At 42.9% G+C, this 18,970-nt stretch overlaps 1 protein-coding gene across 1 annotated transcript in view; it reads left to right on the top strand.

Annotated features, from left to right (window-relative positions):
- The window catches only part of LOC134348286 (ATP-binding cassette sub-family B member 6-like), a 246,262-nt gene that overhangs the window by 206,194 nt on the left and 21,098 nt on the right, over window positions 1-18,970 (top strand). Inside the window, exon 19 of the mRNA XM_063051431.1 lies at window positions 18,376-18,444. Coding sequence (XP_062907501.1) covers window positions 18,376-18,444 — 69 coding nt within the window. The remainder of the gene's footprint in view (window positions 1-18,375; window positions 18,445-18,970) is intronic.

Below are 18,970 nucleotides of genomic sequence, written 5' to 3'. Positions count from 1 at the left end.
GGACCCTGGTCAGACCCCACTTGGAGTTCTGGTTGCCTCACTATAGGAAGGATGTGGAAACCATAGAAAGGCTGCAGAGGAGATTTACAAGGATGTTGCCTGGATTGGGGAGATTGCCTTCTGAGAATAGGTGAAGGGAGCAGGGTTTCAGATTTCAGGATAATTGGGACCTCTTCTGGGGCAGGTGGGACCTGTACAAGAGAGACAGGTTACACCTGAACTACAGGGGGACCAATATCCTTTCAGGGAGGTTTGTTAATGCTATTAGGGGGGCTTTAAACTAGATTTGCAGGGGGATGGGAACCACAGTACCAGAGCTGACAGTGTGGCTGGGGTGAAAATAAATGATGTTAAAAGTTCAAGCAAATCCACTAATAGAAAGGTTGTGAGTGGTGGTAAAAATCTTCTGAGATGTATATATTTCAATGCTAGGAGTATTGCGGGGAAGCCGGATGAGTTGAGGGCGTGGATTGACACATGGAATTATGACGTTGTAGCAATTAGTGAAACTTGGCTACAGGAGGGGCAGGACTGGCAGCTTAATATTCCAGGGTTCCGATGTTTCAGATGTGATCGAGGCAAAGGAATGAAAGGTGGGGGAGTGGCATTGCTTGTTAGGGAAAATATTACAGCAGTGCTCAGACAGGACAGATTAGAGGGCTTGTCTACTGAGTCCTTGTGGGTGGAGCTGAGAAACAGGAAAGGTATGGCCACATTAGTGGGATTGTATTACAGACCACCCAATAGTCAAAGAGAATTGGAAGTGCAAATCTGCGGAGAGATAGCAGGCAACTGCAGGAAACATAAAGTTGTGGTGGTAGGGGATTTTAATTTTCCATATATTGATTGGGTCTCCCATACTGTTAGGGGTCTAGATGGTTTAGAGTTTGTAAAATGTGTTCAGGAAAGTTTTCTAAATCAATATATAGAGGGACCAACTAGAGGGGATGCAATATTGGATCTCCTGTTAGGAAACGAGTTAGGACAAGTGACAGAAGTCTGTGTAGGGGAGCACTTTGGTTCCAGTGATCATAACACCATTAGTTTCAACTTGATCATGGACAAGGATAGATCTGGTCCTAGGGTTGAGGTTCTTAACTGGAAGAAGGCCAAATTTGAAGAAATGAGAAAGGATCTAAAAAGCGTGGATTGAGACAGGTTGTTCTCTGGCATGGATGTGATCGGTAGGTGGGAAGCCTTCAAAGTAGAAATTTTGAGAGTGCAGAATTTGTATGTTCCTGTCAGGATTAAAGGCAAGGTGAATAGGAATAAGGAATCTTGGTTCTCAAGGGATATTGCAACTCTGATAAAGAAGAAGAGGGAGTTATATGACATGTATAGGAAGCAGGGAGTAAATAAGGTGCTTAAGGAGTATAAGAAGTGCAAGAAAATATTTAAGAAGGAAATCAGGAGGGCTAAAAGAAGACACGAGGTTGCCTTGGCAGTCAAAGTGAAGGATAATCCAAAGAGCTTTTACAGGTATATTAAGAGCAAAAGGATTGTAAGGGATAAAATTGGTCCTCTTGAAGATCAAAGTGGTCGGCTATGTGCGGAACCAAAGGAAATGGGGGAGATCTTAAATAGGTTTTTTGCATCTCTGTTTACTAAGGAAACTGGCATGAAGTCTATGGAATTAAGGGAAACAAGGTGAGATCATGGAAACTGTACAGATCGAAAAGGAGGAGGTCCTTGCTGTCTTGAGGAAAATTAAAGTGGATAAATCCTCAGGACCTGACAGGGTGTTCCCTCGAACCTTGAAGGAGACTAGTGTTGAAATTGCAGGGGCCCTGGCTGAAATATTTAAAATGTCGCTGTCTACAGGTGAGGTGCCGGAGGATTGGAGAGTGGCTCATGTTGTTCCGTTGTTTAAAAAAGGATCGAAAAGTAATCCGGGAAATTATAGGCCAGTAAGTTTAACATTGGTAGTAGGTAAGTTATTGGAGGGAGTACTAAGAGACAGAATCTACAAGCATTTGGATAGACTGGGACTTATTAGGGAGAGTCAAAATGGTTTTGTGCGTGGTAGGTCATGATTGACCAATCTTTTGGAGTTTTTCGAGGAGGTTACCAGGAAAGTGGATGAAGGGAAGGCAGTGGATATTGTCTACATGGACTTCAGTAAGGCCTTTGACAAGGTCCCGCATAGGAGGTTAGTTAGGAAAATTCAGTCACTAGGTATACATGGAGAGGTGGTAAATTGGGTTAGCCATTGGCTCGATGGAAGAAGCCAGAGAGTGGTGGTAGAGAATTGCTTCTCTTAGTGGAGGCCTGTGACTAGTGGTGTGCCACAGGGATCAGTGCTGGGTCTATTGTTATTTGTCATCTATATCAATGATCTGGATGATAATGTGGTAAATTGGATCAGCAAGTTTGCTGATGTTACAAAGATTGGAGGTGTAGTAGACAGTGAGGAAGGTTTTCAGAGCCTGCAGAGGGACTTGGACCAGCTGGAAAAATGGGCTGAAAAATGGCAGATGGAGTTTAATACTGACAAGTGTGAGGTATTGCACGTTGGAAGGACAAAGCAACGTAGAACATACAGGGTTAATGGTAAGGCACTGAGGAGTGCAGTGGAACAGAGGGATCTGGGAATACAGATACAAAATTCCCTAAAAGTGACGTCACAGTTAGATAGGGTCGTAAAGAGAGCTTTTGGTACATTGGCCTTTATTAATCAAAGTATTGAGTATAAGAGCTGGAATGTTATGATGAGGTTGTATAAGGCATTGGTGAGGCCGAATCTGGAGTATTGTGTTCAGTTTTGGTCACCAAATTACAGGAAGGATATAAGTAAGGTTGAAAGAGTGCAGAGAAGGTTTGCAAGGATGTTGCCGGGACTTGAGAAACTCAGTTACAGAGAAAGGTTGAATAGGTTGGGACTTTATTCCTTGGAGCGTAGAAGAATGAGGGGAGATTTGATAGAGGTATGTAAAATTATGATGGGTATAGATAGAGTGAATGCAAGCAGGCTTTTTCCACTGAGGCAAGGGGAGAACAAAACCAGAGGACATGGGTTAAGGGTGAGGGGGGAAAAGTTTAAAGGGAACGTTAGAGGGGACTTCTTCACACAGAGAGTGGTGGGAGTATGGAATGAGCTGCCAGACGAGGTGGTAAATACGGGTTCTTTTTTAACAGTTAAGAATAAATTGGACAGATACATGGATGGGAGGTGTATGGAGGGATATGGTCCGTGTGCAGGTCAGTGGGACTAGGCAGAAAATAGTTCGGCACAGCCAAAAAGGGCCAAAAGGCCTGTTTCTGTGCTGTAGTTTCTATGGTTGAGTGAACTCGGCCTTTTCTCCTTGGAGCAATGGAAGATGAGAGGTGATCTGATAGAGGTGTACAAGATGATGAGAGGCATTGATCGTGTGGCTAGTCAGAGGCTTTTTCCCAGGGCTGAAATGGCTAGCATGAGAGGGCACAGTTTTAAGGTGCTTGGAAGCAGATACAGAGGAGATGTCAGGGGTAAGTTTTTTTACGCAGAGAGTGGTGAATGTGTGGATTGGGCTGCTGGCGACAGTAGTGGAGGCGGATACTATAGGGTCTATTTAAGAGACTCCTGGATAGGTACATGGAGCTTAGAAAAATAGAGAGCTATGGGTAACTCTAGGTAATTTCTAAGGGAAGGATATGTTCGACACAGCTTTGTGGGCTGAAGGGTCTGTATTGTGCTGTAGGTTTTCTATGTTTCTAAATACTTCCCTTCCCACGCTCTCCTGATGGCTCTGTGGCAGACCGCAATCTAGTCCTACTGCCTCGTGCTCTTCCTGCAGTGGGATTAGTTTGGGGAGGACACAGGACTCTAGGGAGAGTACAGGGCAGTAAGATTAATTTGAGGACAGACAGGTCTCTAGGGAGAGGATGGGGAAAGGGAATTAGTTTTGGATATAATACAAAGTTGTGGAGAGAGAATAGGGGAGTACTATTAGTCTGAATACAATGATAGAATAGATGGAAGGTAGTACGGGGTGGTGAGATTAGTTTGGGGGCTGACAGATTGCTTTGGAAATAGAGCTGGACACTGTCATTATTTAGACACTAACATAGTGCTGTGGGGAGAGGTGGGCAGTGGCATGTGTTTGAGTTCTGAAACTGTGCTGCCTGGGGAGTGAAGGTGTGTGGTATCGGTGGAGAAAGAGAGCAGGGAAATGCGATTGGTTTGGGGACTGACTTTGGGGAGAGAGTACGATGTTGGGATTGATTTGGCAACTGTCACCAGGTTTTAGGGAAAGACGGGCCTGTAGGATTAGTATGGGCTAGAAGGAGAATGTGGGTGTGTGTGTGAGCTTTGAGGCTGACTGAAGGCTGTTGGGAGAGAGTGGACCAGTGGGATTAATTTACAAACTGACACAGTGCTTCGTGAAGAGGGCAAGCCAGTGGAAATACTTCCAGGGCTAATACAGGGATGGAAGGAGAGTGAGAGGATGAGTAAGCTTGGGCGCTGACACATGGCTGTTGGAGAGAGCAGGCTTCTGATATCCACCTGGGACTGAGATTGACTCAGGGATGTGGGTTAGAGTGAAGCAGGAAAGTAGAGCTACTAGGACCTGATGTTTCAATCCCTATGGTAAGTCGGCACTCTTGATGTTGACAGTGGGCTTGGAGTGGTGACAAGGAGGGAGGGTAGGTACGACATTGGGGTCATCAGGTGGGCATCCTACTTCTTTGACATTTCATTGATAAGCCCACAACGTCTCCAGAGGGCTCAACGGTGCTACCTGGCGTCCTAGATACACCCCCCTCAGTTCCATACCCTCCTGTCTTCATCTTGCAGCCCAGTTGTTGTCTTTCCTTTTAATCCAAATCCAGTTGCTGCTTTCTTCTGCTGCATTTGACAAGGACTTGTTTGCTTGTTGGAGGGAGTGACCCCCATCTTCTTCAATAGACTGGTCGTAGATGTAGCAACGACTCCCCTGCATCCCACTTCTACAGGGAAAATCTTGGTCTTCCAGCCATTCTGGGCATCTTCAGTTGCCAGTTCAGAGTACTTGATCTTTTACTTCTCATAAGCTTCTTCGACACCATCATCCCATGGTACTGTCAATTCCACAACATATGCCAGCTTGGCTGTCGTGGACCACAGGACCATGTCTGGCCGGAGTATTGTAGCCGCAATGTCTGGGGAAAACACAAGCTTTTTTTCCAAGTCCATGTCCATTTTCCAATCCTGAGCAACCTACAGAATGCTTACATCTTTTGATGTTTTATGGTGCTCTGGAGGTTGCCCTGCTGGTTCGTTTGAAGACTGACACAGAGTAAGTTCCTGTGTCTGATTTCAGGCAGAGTTCAGAGTTCTGAAGGAGTATTCTGAGTTCTGATTTCTGGGTAAGTGAGAAGGTAGGAAAATGGGGTTGAGAAGGATAATAAATCAGCCATGATGGAATGGCAGAGCCGAATTGATTGGCTGAATGGCATAATTCTGCTCCTATGTCTTATGGTCTAAGTTAAATTCTTATCCCTTTCTGAACTTTTTGTCTTTGTATTTGTTCTGGAGACTTACGACACCCCTCCTGCACTCTTCTTCCCTTTTACTTTATCCTTACTTTTCCAAACAGTTGAACATACTATTCAACCCATCCCACTGACTGCAATTTTGCCCCATCATCTTCCTATCCTTCCTCAGTCTCACTGCACACTGTATCTACTTGTATACCAATTGTCTCATTCTCTGCCCTATCACCACAGTCTGCCAAATCGTCCTGATCTTACCCACACCAGCTCGTTACTTCCCTTGAGATCCTGCTTTTCAGTTCTCTACCTAACTCCCTCCACTCTTTCTTCAGGACCTCCTCCTTTTCCTACACTGTGTACCACAACTTCAGGCTGCTCGCCCTCCACATTTAGAATGCTGTGGACTTGATCTGACACAATCCTGACCCTGGCACCTGGGCGGCAACATACCATCTGTGTGTCTCTTTCATGTCCACAGAATATCCTGTCTGTTTCTCTAATTATTGAATCCCCCCTCCCTTCTGAGCCACAGAGCCAAACTCAGACCTGGTCGCCGCAGCTTTCCCTGGTAGGGCATCTCCACAGTAATATCCAAAGTGGTATTCTTATTATTGAGATAAATGGCCACAGGGGTATGCTGCACTGGCTGCTTATCTCCTTTCCTTCTCCTGACAGTCACCCAGCTACCTTCCTCCTACAATTTAGGGGTGACTACCTCCCTGTAGCTTCTATCTGGACCTTTCAGCATTTGGTAGATAATCTCACCTTGCAGCCAAGATGTAACACTTCTCAGGACACAACCCTGACTTCAGCCATTTCAAATAATTACACTTTCCAGTTTGTCCCAGTACTGGTCAGTTCTATGAAATATTATCAACCACGAATGGTAACTCCACTTATTTTATTTGGAGATACAGCGCGGTGGCAGGCGCTGTCCAATTACATCTATGTGACCAATTATCCTACTAACCCGTGTGTCTTTGCAACATGAGAGGAAACCAGAGCACCTGGAAGAAACCCACACGGTCCTGGGGAGAACATAGTCCTTACAGACAGTGGCAGAAATTGAACCAGGATCACAAGTGGTAATAGTGTTATGCTAACTACTACGTTACCATGCCATCCCAAAGAGGGATCGTTTCTCTTGCTCCCTCTCCACAGATGCTGCCTGACTTCTGTATGAGTCAAAAGTCATCCAGCTACAGCTCCAGTTCCCTTACATGGTTTTTATGCAGATGCACTACAATAAAAAGCTTGTCTTGCATAGTATCCATGTAGCTGGACCTGCATGAACGCTATGCAAAACAAGCTTTTTATTGTACCTTGCTACGTGTGACAATAGTAACCAATTTACCAGTGACTTTATACACCTCTACAAGGTCACTCCACATTCCCCTATGTGCCAAGAAAGACCCTCCCTTCATAACTCAGTCCCTCGAGTCGCTCACAGAAAGCTTTGCCCTCATTCCATTGTAGTGGGGTTTTGCAAGCAAGCATTCACTTTATGACTCCCTGGTCTACTCCCACCCACCTTCTTATAGCTCTTCCCCATTAATGCCCTCTCACCTCTTCCCACTATCCCATCCCACTATCCAGGGACCTGAACATTACTTCCATGTGAAGCAGTGATTCACCCATATTTTATCCAATCTTGTCTATTGCATTCGATGTTCACTGTGGTCTCCTCTACAATGGAGAAGCCAAACACACATTGGGGAATGACTGCCATGAAGCCTGCTTTCAGTCCATGGGAGAGACATGATCCTTTGCGTTGCCTGTTCAAAACTCAGGGCTCAGCCTTGAGCTGAACAATTCCAGATGAAAGCATTTCCAGTTTATCTCCGAACTGGGCAGTTGCAATGTAAGAGCAGGAAACCATGGAAACGTTTATCACAGCACATAAGGGTATGGGGATGGGGTATTGCTGGTGATGCCCCGAGTCACTGGTTTCAGGTGAGGGGGTAGATGGGAAGGGGGAATGAAACGAGGAGCTAGAAAGTGATAGGTGGAAAAGGTAAAGAACAGAAAGAGAAGGAATCTGATAGGAGAGGTGAGTGGACCATGCAAGAGGAGGGACACAAGGTGAAGAGAAGAGAAGGGGTGAGATAGGTGCTAAAATGGGGAATGGAAAAAGAGAGAAGAGGAGGGAGAGAAATTTCTTGAAGTTGGAGAAATCGATGTCCATGCGATCAGGTTGGAGGCTACCTAGATGGAATATGAGGTGTTGCTTCTCCAAGCTGAGAGTAGCCTCATTGTAACAGTAGAGGAGGCCATGGACTGACATTTCGGAATGGAAGATTGTTTCCATGCTTGAGCCTAGAACCCATGCCATGGTCTGTGCACTGGGGCTTGAACCCACAATTTTTGGCTCTGAGCCACAGCTGTTCTTTCTCTCCTATCATAGGGAAACAGAGTTTGTAAATAATATCAGCTGTTCATAGATAAATTCTATCATCAAGGACTCCCACCACTCAGGCCATGCTCTCTTCTCACTCCTGCCATTAGATACAGGAGCCTTAGGTCCCACATCATCAGGTTCAGGAACAGTTTTTACCCTACAGCCATCAGGATCCTGAATCAGCATGGGTCACTTCACTCATCACGACACTGAATTGATTTCACAACCTACAGAATCACATTAAAGGGCTCTACAATTCATGTTCTCGGTATTTTTTTTTGTACAATTTGTCTTCTTTTGCACATTGGTTCATCGTCAGTCTTTTTTTTTTGGTTAATTCTATTGCATTTCTTTATTTTCCTGTAAATGCTTGCAAGAAAATGAATCTGGATAGTTTGATAATTTTGAACTTTGCACTATTTACTTGCATCAGCAGTTTCAGAAGCTATGACCATATCCACCGTGCACTCTGTACAGCTATTACCCATCAATGCTCATATGAATCATGCCATTTACTGTATATTTCCCTCTAACATTTGACCACCCAGAGCACAACCCCTCACACATACTTTGATAATAAATTTTACTTTGACTTTGAGTTTACTTTGCAAGTTAGATGTGGAGGGATTGTTATTCATTCAAAAGAGGTAATATCCTTTTAAAATCTTCATCTAAGTAAGCTAGGTTTCTTTCAGTTGTAAGTAGTCGTAACCTTCTTGCACCCAGTGTCAGTAAGACCAAGGAATTAATTGTGGATTTCAGGAAGGGAAAGCCAAGGAAACACACACCAGTCCTCATCGAGGGATCAGCAGTGGAAGGGGCCGTTAAGGACCCCATCACCGAGGACATGCTCTCTTCACATTGCTATCATCAATGAGGAGGTACAGGAGCCAAAAGAAGCACACTCAACATTTTAAGAACATCTTCCCCACTGCCATTAGATTTCTGAATGGGCAATGAACCCATGAACATTACCTCAGTACTTTTTGTCCTCTTTTCACTATCTGTTTTATATATATATATATATATATATATATAGTATTGTAATTTATAGTTTTTTATTATGTATCGCACTAATCTGTTGTCACCAAAACAACATATTCCAGTGATATTAAATCTGATTCTGATTCTGAACTCTGTGTTTTCCTGCAGACAGAGCTTTTACAGTGTGTATGTGGCCGTGGCTGCTCCCCAGAGAGCCCTCTGGGGTTAATAGTGTCTTTTTCTCCATAACTAATTTCTGAATGAACAAAGACTCAGGAGCCAGCAGTGGAATCCTTCCTGCCCTCTTTGTGATAACGTTGTAAATACATATCCTGCCCTTTGATCACCCACTAAATGTCTGTCAAATACTTTGATCCTCAGTCCTACAGAGCTGTAAAGCAGTGCCCCCACCCGCTTTTTTGATGTGGGCAGGGTCTGTTTATGAGGAGTGTGTGTGAGATTGAGAAATGAACAGGCATTTGGGGCAGGCATCCACCACTTCCCACCAGGTACAAGTGGAAGAGAAAAAGATAATAGAAACCATTTTGAATGACTTTTGGCAGAAAGATGTTTTCAATCGATTGATCTTTTTGAAGTCTAGCAGTTCCAGCTGGTGGGTGTGCCATTTGCCACATGCTCCATACACTGATTTCCTGTTTCCGGCAAGTATGTGGCTGCAAAGGATTGGAAATGGAAAGGGCGGTTCATGTCTTAAATGAAAGGCCGAGTGGGAATCTGAAACAGATTAACCTCCACTGGACTCTTCTGTGAATAGACTTTGGGATCCAGCTAAAGGCTTTGGATGACTCAAATATTCTTTGGATTAGAAATGGTGATGATATGAGCTGGGGCTTTTCTGTCTGGAGTGAAGGAGGATGAGAGGTGTCTTAATAGAAGTGTACAAGATGGTAAGAAGCATTGATAGAATGGATAGCCAGAGACTTTTTCCCGGGATGGAAGTGGCTAATACGAAGGGAGCATAATTTTAATATGATTGGAGGGATAAGGGGGGATGTCAGAGGTAGGTTTTTTACACAGGGAGTGGTGGGTGTGTGGAATGCCCTGCCAGGGTTGGTGGTAGAGGCAAATACATTAGGGTCATTTAAGAGACTCTTAGATAGGCACGTGGATGATAGAAAAGTGGAGGGCTATGTGGGAGAGAAGGCTTTGATTGATCTTGGAGTAGGTTAAGAGGTCAGCACAATATTGTGGACTGAAGGGCCTATACTGTGCTGTACTGTTCGACATTCAGTGTTCAACGTTCATTGCAGGGGTGTGGCTAGTGTAGATGGAAGGGTGGATTCAGGAGTTGCAAAGGGAATGATTTCTTTGAGATTTTGAAAAGATGAGACAGAAGGATGGATTTTGTGGTGTTATCTTTTGGAGTTGTTTGGTGAAAGACCTGAAACATTATTTTTGATCCTCTTTCCACAGTTACTTCTAGACCTGCTGAGTATTTCCCACATTTTCTGTTTTTATTCATAATTTGAGGGTTTGTAGATTTTTATTTTTATTTTTATTTTTAGGAAGTATCATAAAGTAATGGTAGTAGTGTGCTCACTCGAGTCGAGTAAGATTAGATTAGATTAGATTATGAGGACACGCAGTCCTCTTTTATTGTCGTTTAGTAATGCATGCATTAAGAAATGATACAATATTCCTCTGGTCTGATATCACAGAAACACAGGACAGACCAAGACTGACAAACTAACAAAAACCACATAATTATAACATATAGTTACAACAGTGCAACAATACCATAACTTGATGAAGAACAGGCCATGGCACAGTAAAAAAGTTCAAAGTCTCTCGAATGTCCCACATCTCACGCAGACAGAAGAATGAAGAAAACTCTCCCTGCCATGCCCGACCACAGTCCGACTCTGAGTCGTCCGAAAACTTTGACCCTCCGATCAGCCCTCCGACACTGAGTACCAAGCACCATCTCTATCCGAACACTTCGATCTCAGCCTCGGTTGCCAGCAGCAGGCAAAGCTGGGGCTTTTGGGGCCTTCCCTCCGGAGATTCTCGATCGCACAGTAACAGTGGCAGCGAACCAGCATTTCAGAAATTTCTCCAGATGTTCCTCTGTGCTTTCACATCTGTCTCCATCAAATCAGGATTGTGCATGGCCCCTATTTAACAGATACGACATCATTTCACCGGAGAGCTGCGGGCGCTGCGTCACGCTGCCATCTTCTCCTAAGGGGTTGAGCAGTCTACCTGTGTGTGACTTTGTTTAACTTGGGGAGACTGACGCACAGGCAGTCACCATATGGTCCTTGGCAGATCAGGGTCAGAATCCAGTGGCATGGAATGCAAGACGAATGGGGACGATTCACTGCTGCAGCCTTCCTTTACATTCACTGTTGTGATGTGTCATCATCTTCTGACAACTCCACCACTGAAGTCTTGGTTGGATCACTCTTTGTGTGCAACCGCCCCTCCCCCAACCTTACCAATATAATATACCAATATGTGTTCTATGCCCTGTCCTGTTAAGGCAAGCATGTCATATGCCTTCTTCACCACCCTGTGTACCTGTGTTATCACTTTCACATAGCTAGTTCTTTTCAAGTTTTTTCTGTTTATCAACCTGCTCATTTCAACCCCCCCCACCCACTTCTCTCTTTTTTCATTCCCTATTTTTGCTGTCTGCTTACCCTTCTCTTCTCCTTCTCTGTCCAACACCTCTCTCTAGTACTCCTCTTTCTTCAATTTTTCCCATGGTCCACTCTCCTCAGTTGTCAGATTTATTCCTCTTTAGCCCTTTACCTCTTCCATGCAGCTTCTTACTTCATTCCCCCTCCCCCACCCTCCCTCTTCCCCCTCACCTGGTCCCACCCATCACCTGCCAGCCTGTACTCCTTCCCCTCCCCTCACTTTCTTGTTCTAGCTTCTTGCCCCTTCCTTTCCAGTCCTGATGAAGGGACTCGGGTCAAAAAGTTGACTGTTCTATTCCCCTCCACAGATGCTCCCTGACCTGCTGAGTTCCTCCAGCATTTTGTGTGTTACTATTTACTGCACATGTCCTGCCTCCCAAATGCATGATCTTGCACTTAATGGGACTAAATTCTTATCAGTCAATGTTCTCCCCAAATTTCCATCTCATCTATATCCTGCTGTGTCCTTAGACAACCCTCTTCACCATTCACAATATCAACAAATTTCACAACGCTCAGTGGCCACTTTATTAGGTACGTCCTGGATGCTGCCTGACCTGCTGAGTTCCTCCACCATTTTGTATGTGTTTCTCTGGATAGCCAGCATCTGCAGAATCTGTTGTGTTTCTGATACTACTTTCAACTGTATTGACTGCATCAAGTGTGTAAAGGGCCAGAAACATCTTGAAGGATCCCACCCACCTTGCTCATATCCCAGTCCCATTAGGAAGGAAACTACATAGCATCCACGCCTGGACCACCAAACTCAAAAAACAATTACTTTCCCCAAACAATAAGGCTGATCAACACCTCCACTCACTAACCCATCTTACCACACCCACAACCACCACTACTTTATCGTTTCCTGTCAGTCACCTTGTGTAGAGACACTCCTAGCATCACTTTATGGACATACAATCAATCTATGTATACAGTATAAGCTATCTTATGTATTTATATTTATTGTGTTTTTTCCTATTATTGTGTTCTTTATCTTATTGTGCGTTTTTTTTTTGTGCTGCATTGGGTCCGGAGTAACAATTATTTCATTCTCCTTTACACTTGTGTAATGGAAATGACATTAAAAATTTTGAATCTTGAATCTTGAAGTGGAAATATTAATATTAATTGTTTTGGTTACAGTATTAAAAAGGGGTGCCGCGGTTGTGTAGCAGTTAGCATGCCAGTTACAACTTGGGCCATTCTGGAGTTTGGAGTTTAATTCCGGCACCGCTTGTACATTCTCGCCATGAACCACATGGGTTTCCTTCCAGTGCTCTGGTTCCCTCTCTCAGTCCAAAAACATATGGGATTAGTAGATAAATTGGGTATTGTAAATTGTCCTGTGATTAGGCTAGGATTAAATTGAAGGATTGCTGGGCAAGACAGCTCAAAGGTCCAGAAGAGCCTGTTCTGCACGGTATTTCTAAATTAAATATATAATTGATCTTCAAGTTATGCTGCTGGCTTTATCTCTAAACCAGTGTTGTTGGCTGGCTACAACATCCACTGCTGGCTTTATCTCTAAACCTGTTATCTCTGTTGGCTGGATACAACATCAGTTCCCTGTCACACTTTCTTTCTATGTGAGGCCAGAACATAATCCTCACTCTTTAGAGAACTCTGCTATGGTGGAAATTGTCCCAGTGAGAATAATCGGCTAATGGATTGAAAGTGTTAATTTCCTCAGCTATAAACACTTCAAATGTGAGGCTAATTTACCTCAGCCTTTGAGTGAGTTCAATAGTAAGTGCGTTAACCTAATTAAGGGGTGGGGAACAGGATTCAGTGACCAGTCAAATAGTGAAGGCCAGAGACCCAGAACAAGTGTGTGGCTGGGATATCCTGCATTCCAGAAATGACTCCTTCCCCACCCCCAGCCTCAGTGAAAGGTACAATTAACAGGATTGCTTTTGTTCAAGACATTCCTAAGATTAATTATGTTCTGCTGTGTACTCTCAGTGATTTTTGAATAGAACCAAAAAAATCTAAGTGCCTAACTTCACATTTCCCTTGCTTTTTATTTAAAAAAAACCCAAGATTTAATTTACCACATGCATTGGAATGTCTATTTTTTAATTATTTAATTTAGAGATACAGCACGGTATCAGGCCATGCTGTCTTCTTGCAGCTGCCATCGGGAAGGTAGAGGAGTCTCTGGACTCACACCACTAGGTTCAGGAACAGTTATTACCCCTCAACCATCAGGCTCCTGAAGCAGAGGGGATAACTTCACTCAACTTCATTTGCCCCAACAGTGAAATGCTTCCACAATCTGTGGCATTTTCATGGACTCTTCCTTTCATGTTCTCAATACTTGTTGTTTATTTATTTATTTATTATTATCTGCTTCTTTTTGTATTAGCACAGTTTGTTGCCTTTTGCACACTGGTTGATGCCCAAGTTGGTGCAGGACGTCTTTCATTGATTCTAATTATGGTTATTATTCTATTATAGATTTATTGAGTACGCCTGCAAGAAAAAGAATCTCAGGGTTCCATGTGGTGATGATATGTACTTTGATAATAAATTTACTTTGAACTTTAAACGAGCCTGAGCCACCCAGTTAACACGTGTGACCAATTAACCTCTATGTCTTTAGAATGTAGAAGGAAACTGGAGCACCCGGAGGAAACCCATATGGTCATAGGGAGAGCATACAAATTCCTTACAGACAGTGGCGTCAATTGAACCCAGGTCTCTGGTGCTGTTAAGCATTATGCTAACCACTACACTATCATGTTGCCAATTTACTTGAGCATTGTGGGTAATAATAATATTACTTAAGATGCTCACTAAATAATATTGTTAGTATCTCTGTTCTCCAGTTTTCCTCAGATTTACTTCCAACCAACAATATTTCAAATCTCTCCTGAGAGCACTTTAAACATGGTCTTCAGTGTCTGTTTCACAGGCTGATCTTAGTTCTTAAAATGTGCACAGGGTTTAGGAAACAAGAGATTGACGTGTATTCAAGGGTAAAGTAGCATCGTCAAAGACCCCCACCAGCCAGGCATAGTAATACTGGGCAAGGAACAGAAGAAAGCAGTAGTAATAGGTGTGGCAGTCCCGAATGACAGTAACATCAGGAAGAAAGAATATGAGAAGCTGGAGAAATACCAGGGCTTGAAAGAGTAGATAGAAAGGATTTGGAAGGTTAAAGCCAGAGTAATCCTGGTGGTGATAGGAGCACTTGGAGCTGTGACAGCTGGACTGGGAGAGTCGTTCCTACAACTCCCAGGAACAACATCTGAGATCTCAGTCCAGAAGAGCACACTTCTAGGAACAGCAAAGATACTGTGTCAAGCCCTCAAACTCCCAGACCTCTGGTAGAGGACCTGACGTTGAGGGAAAAATAACATACACCCATCCATAAGGGGTGAGCAAAGTATATATTTTAGAATAAATAAATAATCAGGCAGAGGTAAAGGAGCCTCAGATCCTAAATAGTTATTACCCTGTATCCATCGGGCTTCTGAACCGGTGTAGATAACTTCACTCATCTCAAACACTAAACTGATTCCACAATCTGTAAGTTCAATTTCATGGAATCTACACCTCATGTTCTCAGTATTATTTATCTACTTATTTATTTTTTTTATTTGCACAGTTTGTCTTCTTTTGCACATTGGTTGTTTGTCAATATTCAGGCACGGTTTTTCGTGAATTCCAATGCTTTTCTTTATTTTCCTGTAAATGCCTGCAAAGAAAAAAAATCTCAAGATAGTACAATATATGGTGACATACATATTTCATAAAAAATTTTGAATTTGCCTGAAGTAATTTATAAGACTGTTATTAAGAATTCTAGACTATATTAAATGTCACCAGTTGTGAAAAATTAAATTCAGATACTTAATAAAGTTTAAACGGTGAATAAAGCATCAGTAATATTAGTGGATGTGAAAGATCAGAACTAGAATGAGTAAAACAATATACAGATCTTTAATTTTCAAATTGGGCATGGAATGCAAAATCAAGGTACTGTAGCTTTACTAATCCTCTGCGAACCCAAATTAGGCCTCAGCTAGAACGAAATAGAGGTTGCTGGCAGTATTAAGCAGAACTGGAAGCGTTGTGGACAGGGAAAGTCCAGGTTAGTGTTCCAGGACGGTGACTTCAACTAGAATGTTGTGGTCAGTTTGAAACATTACCCTTGGTCAGGTTTACTAGGACCTAAGTGAGCATGTAGAGGAGACTTGATGGAATTGTACCAAAAATGAGGAGTTTCCTTCACGGTGATACACTAGAAAAAGGTCATTATCCTTGTAGGAAAAGATTGTGAGGAAGTTAATCAGAGCTTTCAAAAACAGATTCGGATTCAAATTTATCACACATACATGGAAACATACAATAAAATGTGTTGTTTACATTAACAACCAACACACCTAGGGGTGTGCGGGGGACAGCCCGCAAATGTCGCCACATATTCTAGCACCAGCATAGCCTGCCCACCATGTTCAGCAGAACAACACAGAACAATACAATAGCTCCCTCTTTCTCTCATGCATACATGGACAGTGTTCTAACTCCAGGACAGTCCTCCAGTCTCCTGACTTAGGTCATCAGGCTCCAACTTTCAGACTTCTGATCAACATTCAGACTTCAGTCTTCAGCTTCAACACCCGGAACAGCAGAGGACAGCACCCCAAACTCTTGGTGCGCTGACTGACTAGCCCTCGTGCCTCCTTATTTCTCCTCTCACATGGACAACAGATCTCGGGACACACCAACTAGGACAGCCTGACATCCACGGATGTCTTAGTCACCCACCCACGTTGCCAGCCTCCGAGTGCAGAGCAGAGGCCTGGAATCTGGATGGCCTCCATCATCTGCCTGTGTTGCTGGATTTCAAACGCAAGGCAGAGGATTGATCTCTAACTTCTGCATGGGTCTGTCTGTAAACCCTAACCGGACCCCTAACTCCCCTCTTCGTTCCCCAAAGCCATCCCAGCGAACCTGAACAACAACTATGTCTGAGCAATGATATCGATAGAGGCCTCAGCTCAGTGCTATCTTGAGCTTTTCAAAGAGTGAATGAGGAGAAAGACCATCTCCAACAGTTTCTGTGTGTTGCTGGGGAAAATTCAGCTCCAGCTGAAACATCTTGCTCATCAGGCCATGGGCAGCTATGGTACTGTTGTGTTTTTCCTGTGATATCCTCCATTCTTAAAGTCCCTCAGTCCTCTAAAAACAGACCAGGTTGTCTTTTGACCTACTTCATGCTATTTTCTTTAACAATGCTCCCTAATAGTGGATACCAAATATCTGTTGATATTGTGTGTAGTAGTTCTATTTTTTGCTCTTATTTGTAAATGATGCTATCTCGTGCTTGAGCCTTTTTCCTTTGAACAATTGGCTGGGTCAGTTTTATCATTATACTTCTTTCAAGGTACCTTCTGATGATTTACAGCACAGAAAACAGGCCATTCGGCCCTTCTAGTCTGCGCCGAAACATTATTCTGTTAGTCCCATTGACCTGCATCTAGTCCATAACCCTCCAGACCTCTCCCATCTTTGTACCTATCCAATTTATTCTTAAAACCCAGAATGAATGCTAGGCTCACTCAACTGCTACTCCTCAAGCGTTCAATTGTCTTTTTAATGATAAATGTTCTCTTAATAATTTCTAATCCTTGGGCTTTACTCCAAGTCATTTATTGTTATTACCCTTCAACCATCAGACTCCTGAACTGGCGTGGCTAACTTCACTCATCTCAGCTCTGAAATGATTCAAGCAACCTACGGACTCACAATTCAAGGACCCTACAATTCATAGTCTCAGTATTATTTATTTAGTTTACGTTTTTATTTGCTCCATTTGTCTCCCTTTGCACATTAGATATTTGTCAGTCTTTATTTAGTTCATAATTACTTAGACCATTTCTTTATTTTCCTGAAAAAGCCTTCAAGAAAATGAATCTCAAGGTAGTATATCGTGACATACACATACCTACGTTGATAATGAATTTACTGTGACTTTGTTTTTGACTATTGTAATTTGATCAAGTGCATGTACAGTATGCACAGCTGCAATGAAAAGCTTACTTGCAGGCATTCAGCATCATGTAAAGATTAAAGGCAAGCTTTATTTCTCACATGTATAGCGAAGCATACAGTGAATGCGTCATTTGCATCGATGTCCAACACAGACCGAGGATGTGCTGGGGACAGCCCAAAAGTGTCACTGTGCTTCCAATGCCAACATAGCATGCCCACAACTTACTAACCTGTACGTCTTTGGAATGCGGGAGAAAACCGGAACATCCAGAGGAAATCCACACAGTCATGGAGAGAATGTACAAATTCTTTACAGACAGCAGTAATTGAACCCGGGTCTCTGGCACCACAACTATTATGCTGGTTCAGGAACGATTATCACCCTACAACCATCAGGCTCCTGAATTTAGAGTAGCTAACTTCACTCACTTCAACTCTGAACTGATTCCATAACCTAAGGACTCACTTTCAAGGACTCTACAACTGGGGTTCTCAATAATATCTATTTATTTATTTTTTTTAGTATTTGCATAGTTGTCTTCTTTTGCAAATTGGTTGCTTTTTTTGTGTGGAGTTTTTCATTGATTCTGTTCTATTTCTGTGTTCTACTATGAATGCCTGCAAGAAGATAAATCTCAAGATAGTACGTATATGGTGACATATACCTTCTTTGATAATAAATTTACTGTGAACTTTTTAAACTTTGATTAAGTAATTTTAAAACTTACAAAATGATTGATGAAATATGGGTTTTGTAAATAAGTATAGGAATGATGGTGTGTACTGAATACAGGTCTGTGGATTGTGGGCAGAGGTTTGTGAGTGGCCTGCTATCTCTATATTGCAAAGGAAAACACTAACAATTTTCCTTTCTTTCAGATTGTCAACTGTAATCAAAGCGGATCAGATTCTCGTGCTTCGGGATGGAGAGATCGTAGAGAGGGGAAGGTATGCATCCCATTGTCAGGAACTTTCCAATAGATTTTATCACCTACATTTGTCCTATATATTAATGATCTGGATGCTGGGGTGGTAAATTGGATTAGTAAGTATGCAGATGATACTAAGATAGGTGGAATTGTGGATAATGAAGTAGGCTTTCAAAGCTTGCAGAGAGATTTAGGCCAGTTAGAAGAGTGGGCTGAAAGATGGCAGATGGAGTTTAATGCAGATAAATGTGAGGTGCTACATTTTGGTAGGACTAATCAAAATAGGACATACATGGTAAATGGTAGGGCATTGAAGAATGCAGTAGAACAGAGGGATCTAGGAATAATGGTGCATAGTTCCCATGTGGATAGGGTGGTGAAGAAAGCTTTTGGTATGCTGGCCTTTATTAATCAGAGCATTGAGTATAGGAGTTGGGATGTAATGTTGAAATTGTACAAGGCATTGGTAAGGCCAAATTTGGAGTATTGTGTACAGTTCTGGTCACCGAATTACAGGAAAGATGTCAACAAAATTGAGAGAGTAC

This window comes from Mobula hypostoma, chromosome 6 (assembly GCF_963921235.1).
Source record: "Mobula hypostoma chromosome 6, sMobHyp1.1, whole genome shotgun sequence".
In the NCBI taxonomy this organism is placed as follows: Eukaryota; Metazoa; Chordata; class Chondrichthyes; order Myliobatiformes; family Myliobatidae; genus Mobula; species Mobula hypostoma.
The sequence above is the reverse complement of the archived record's forward strand: the minus strand, read 5'-3'. Positions and strand labels throughout refer to the sequence as shown.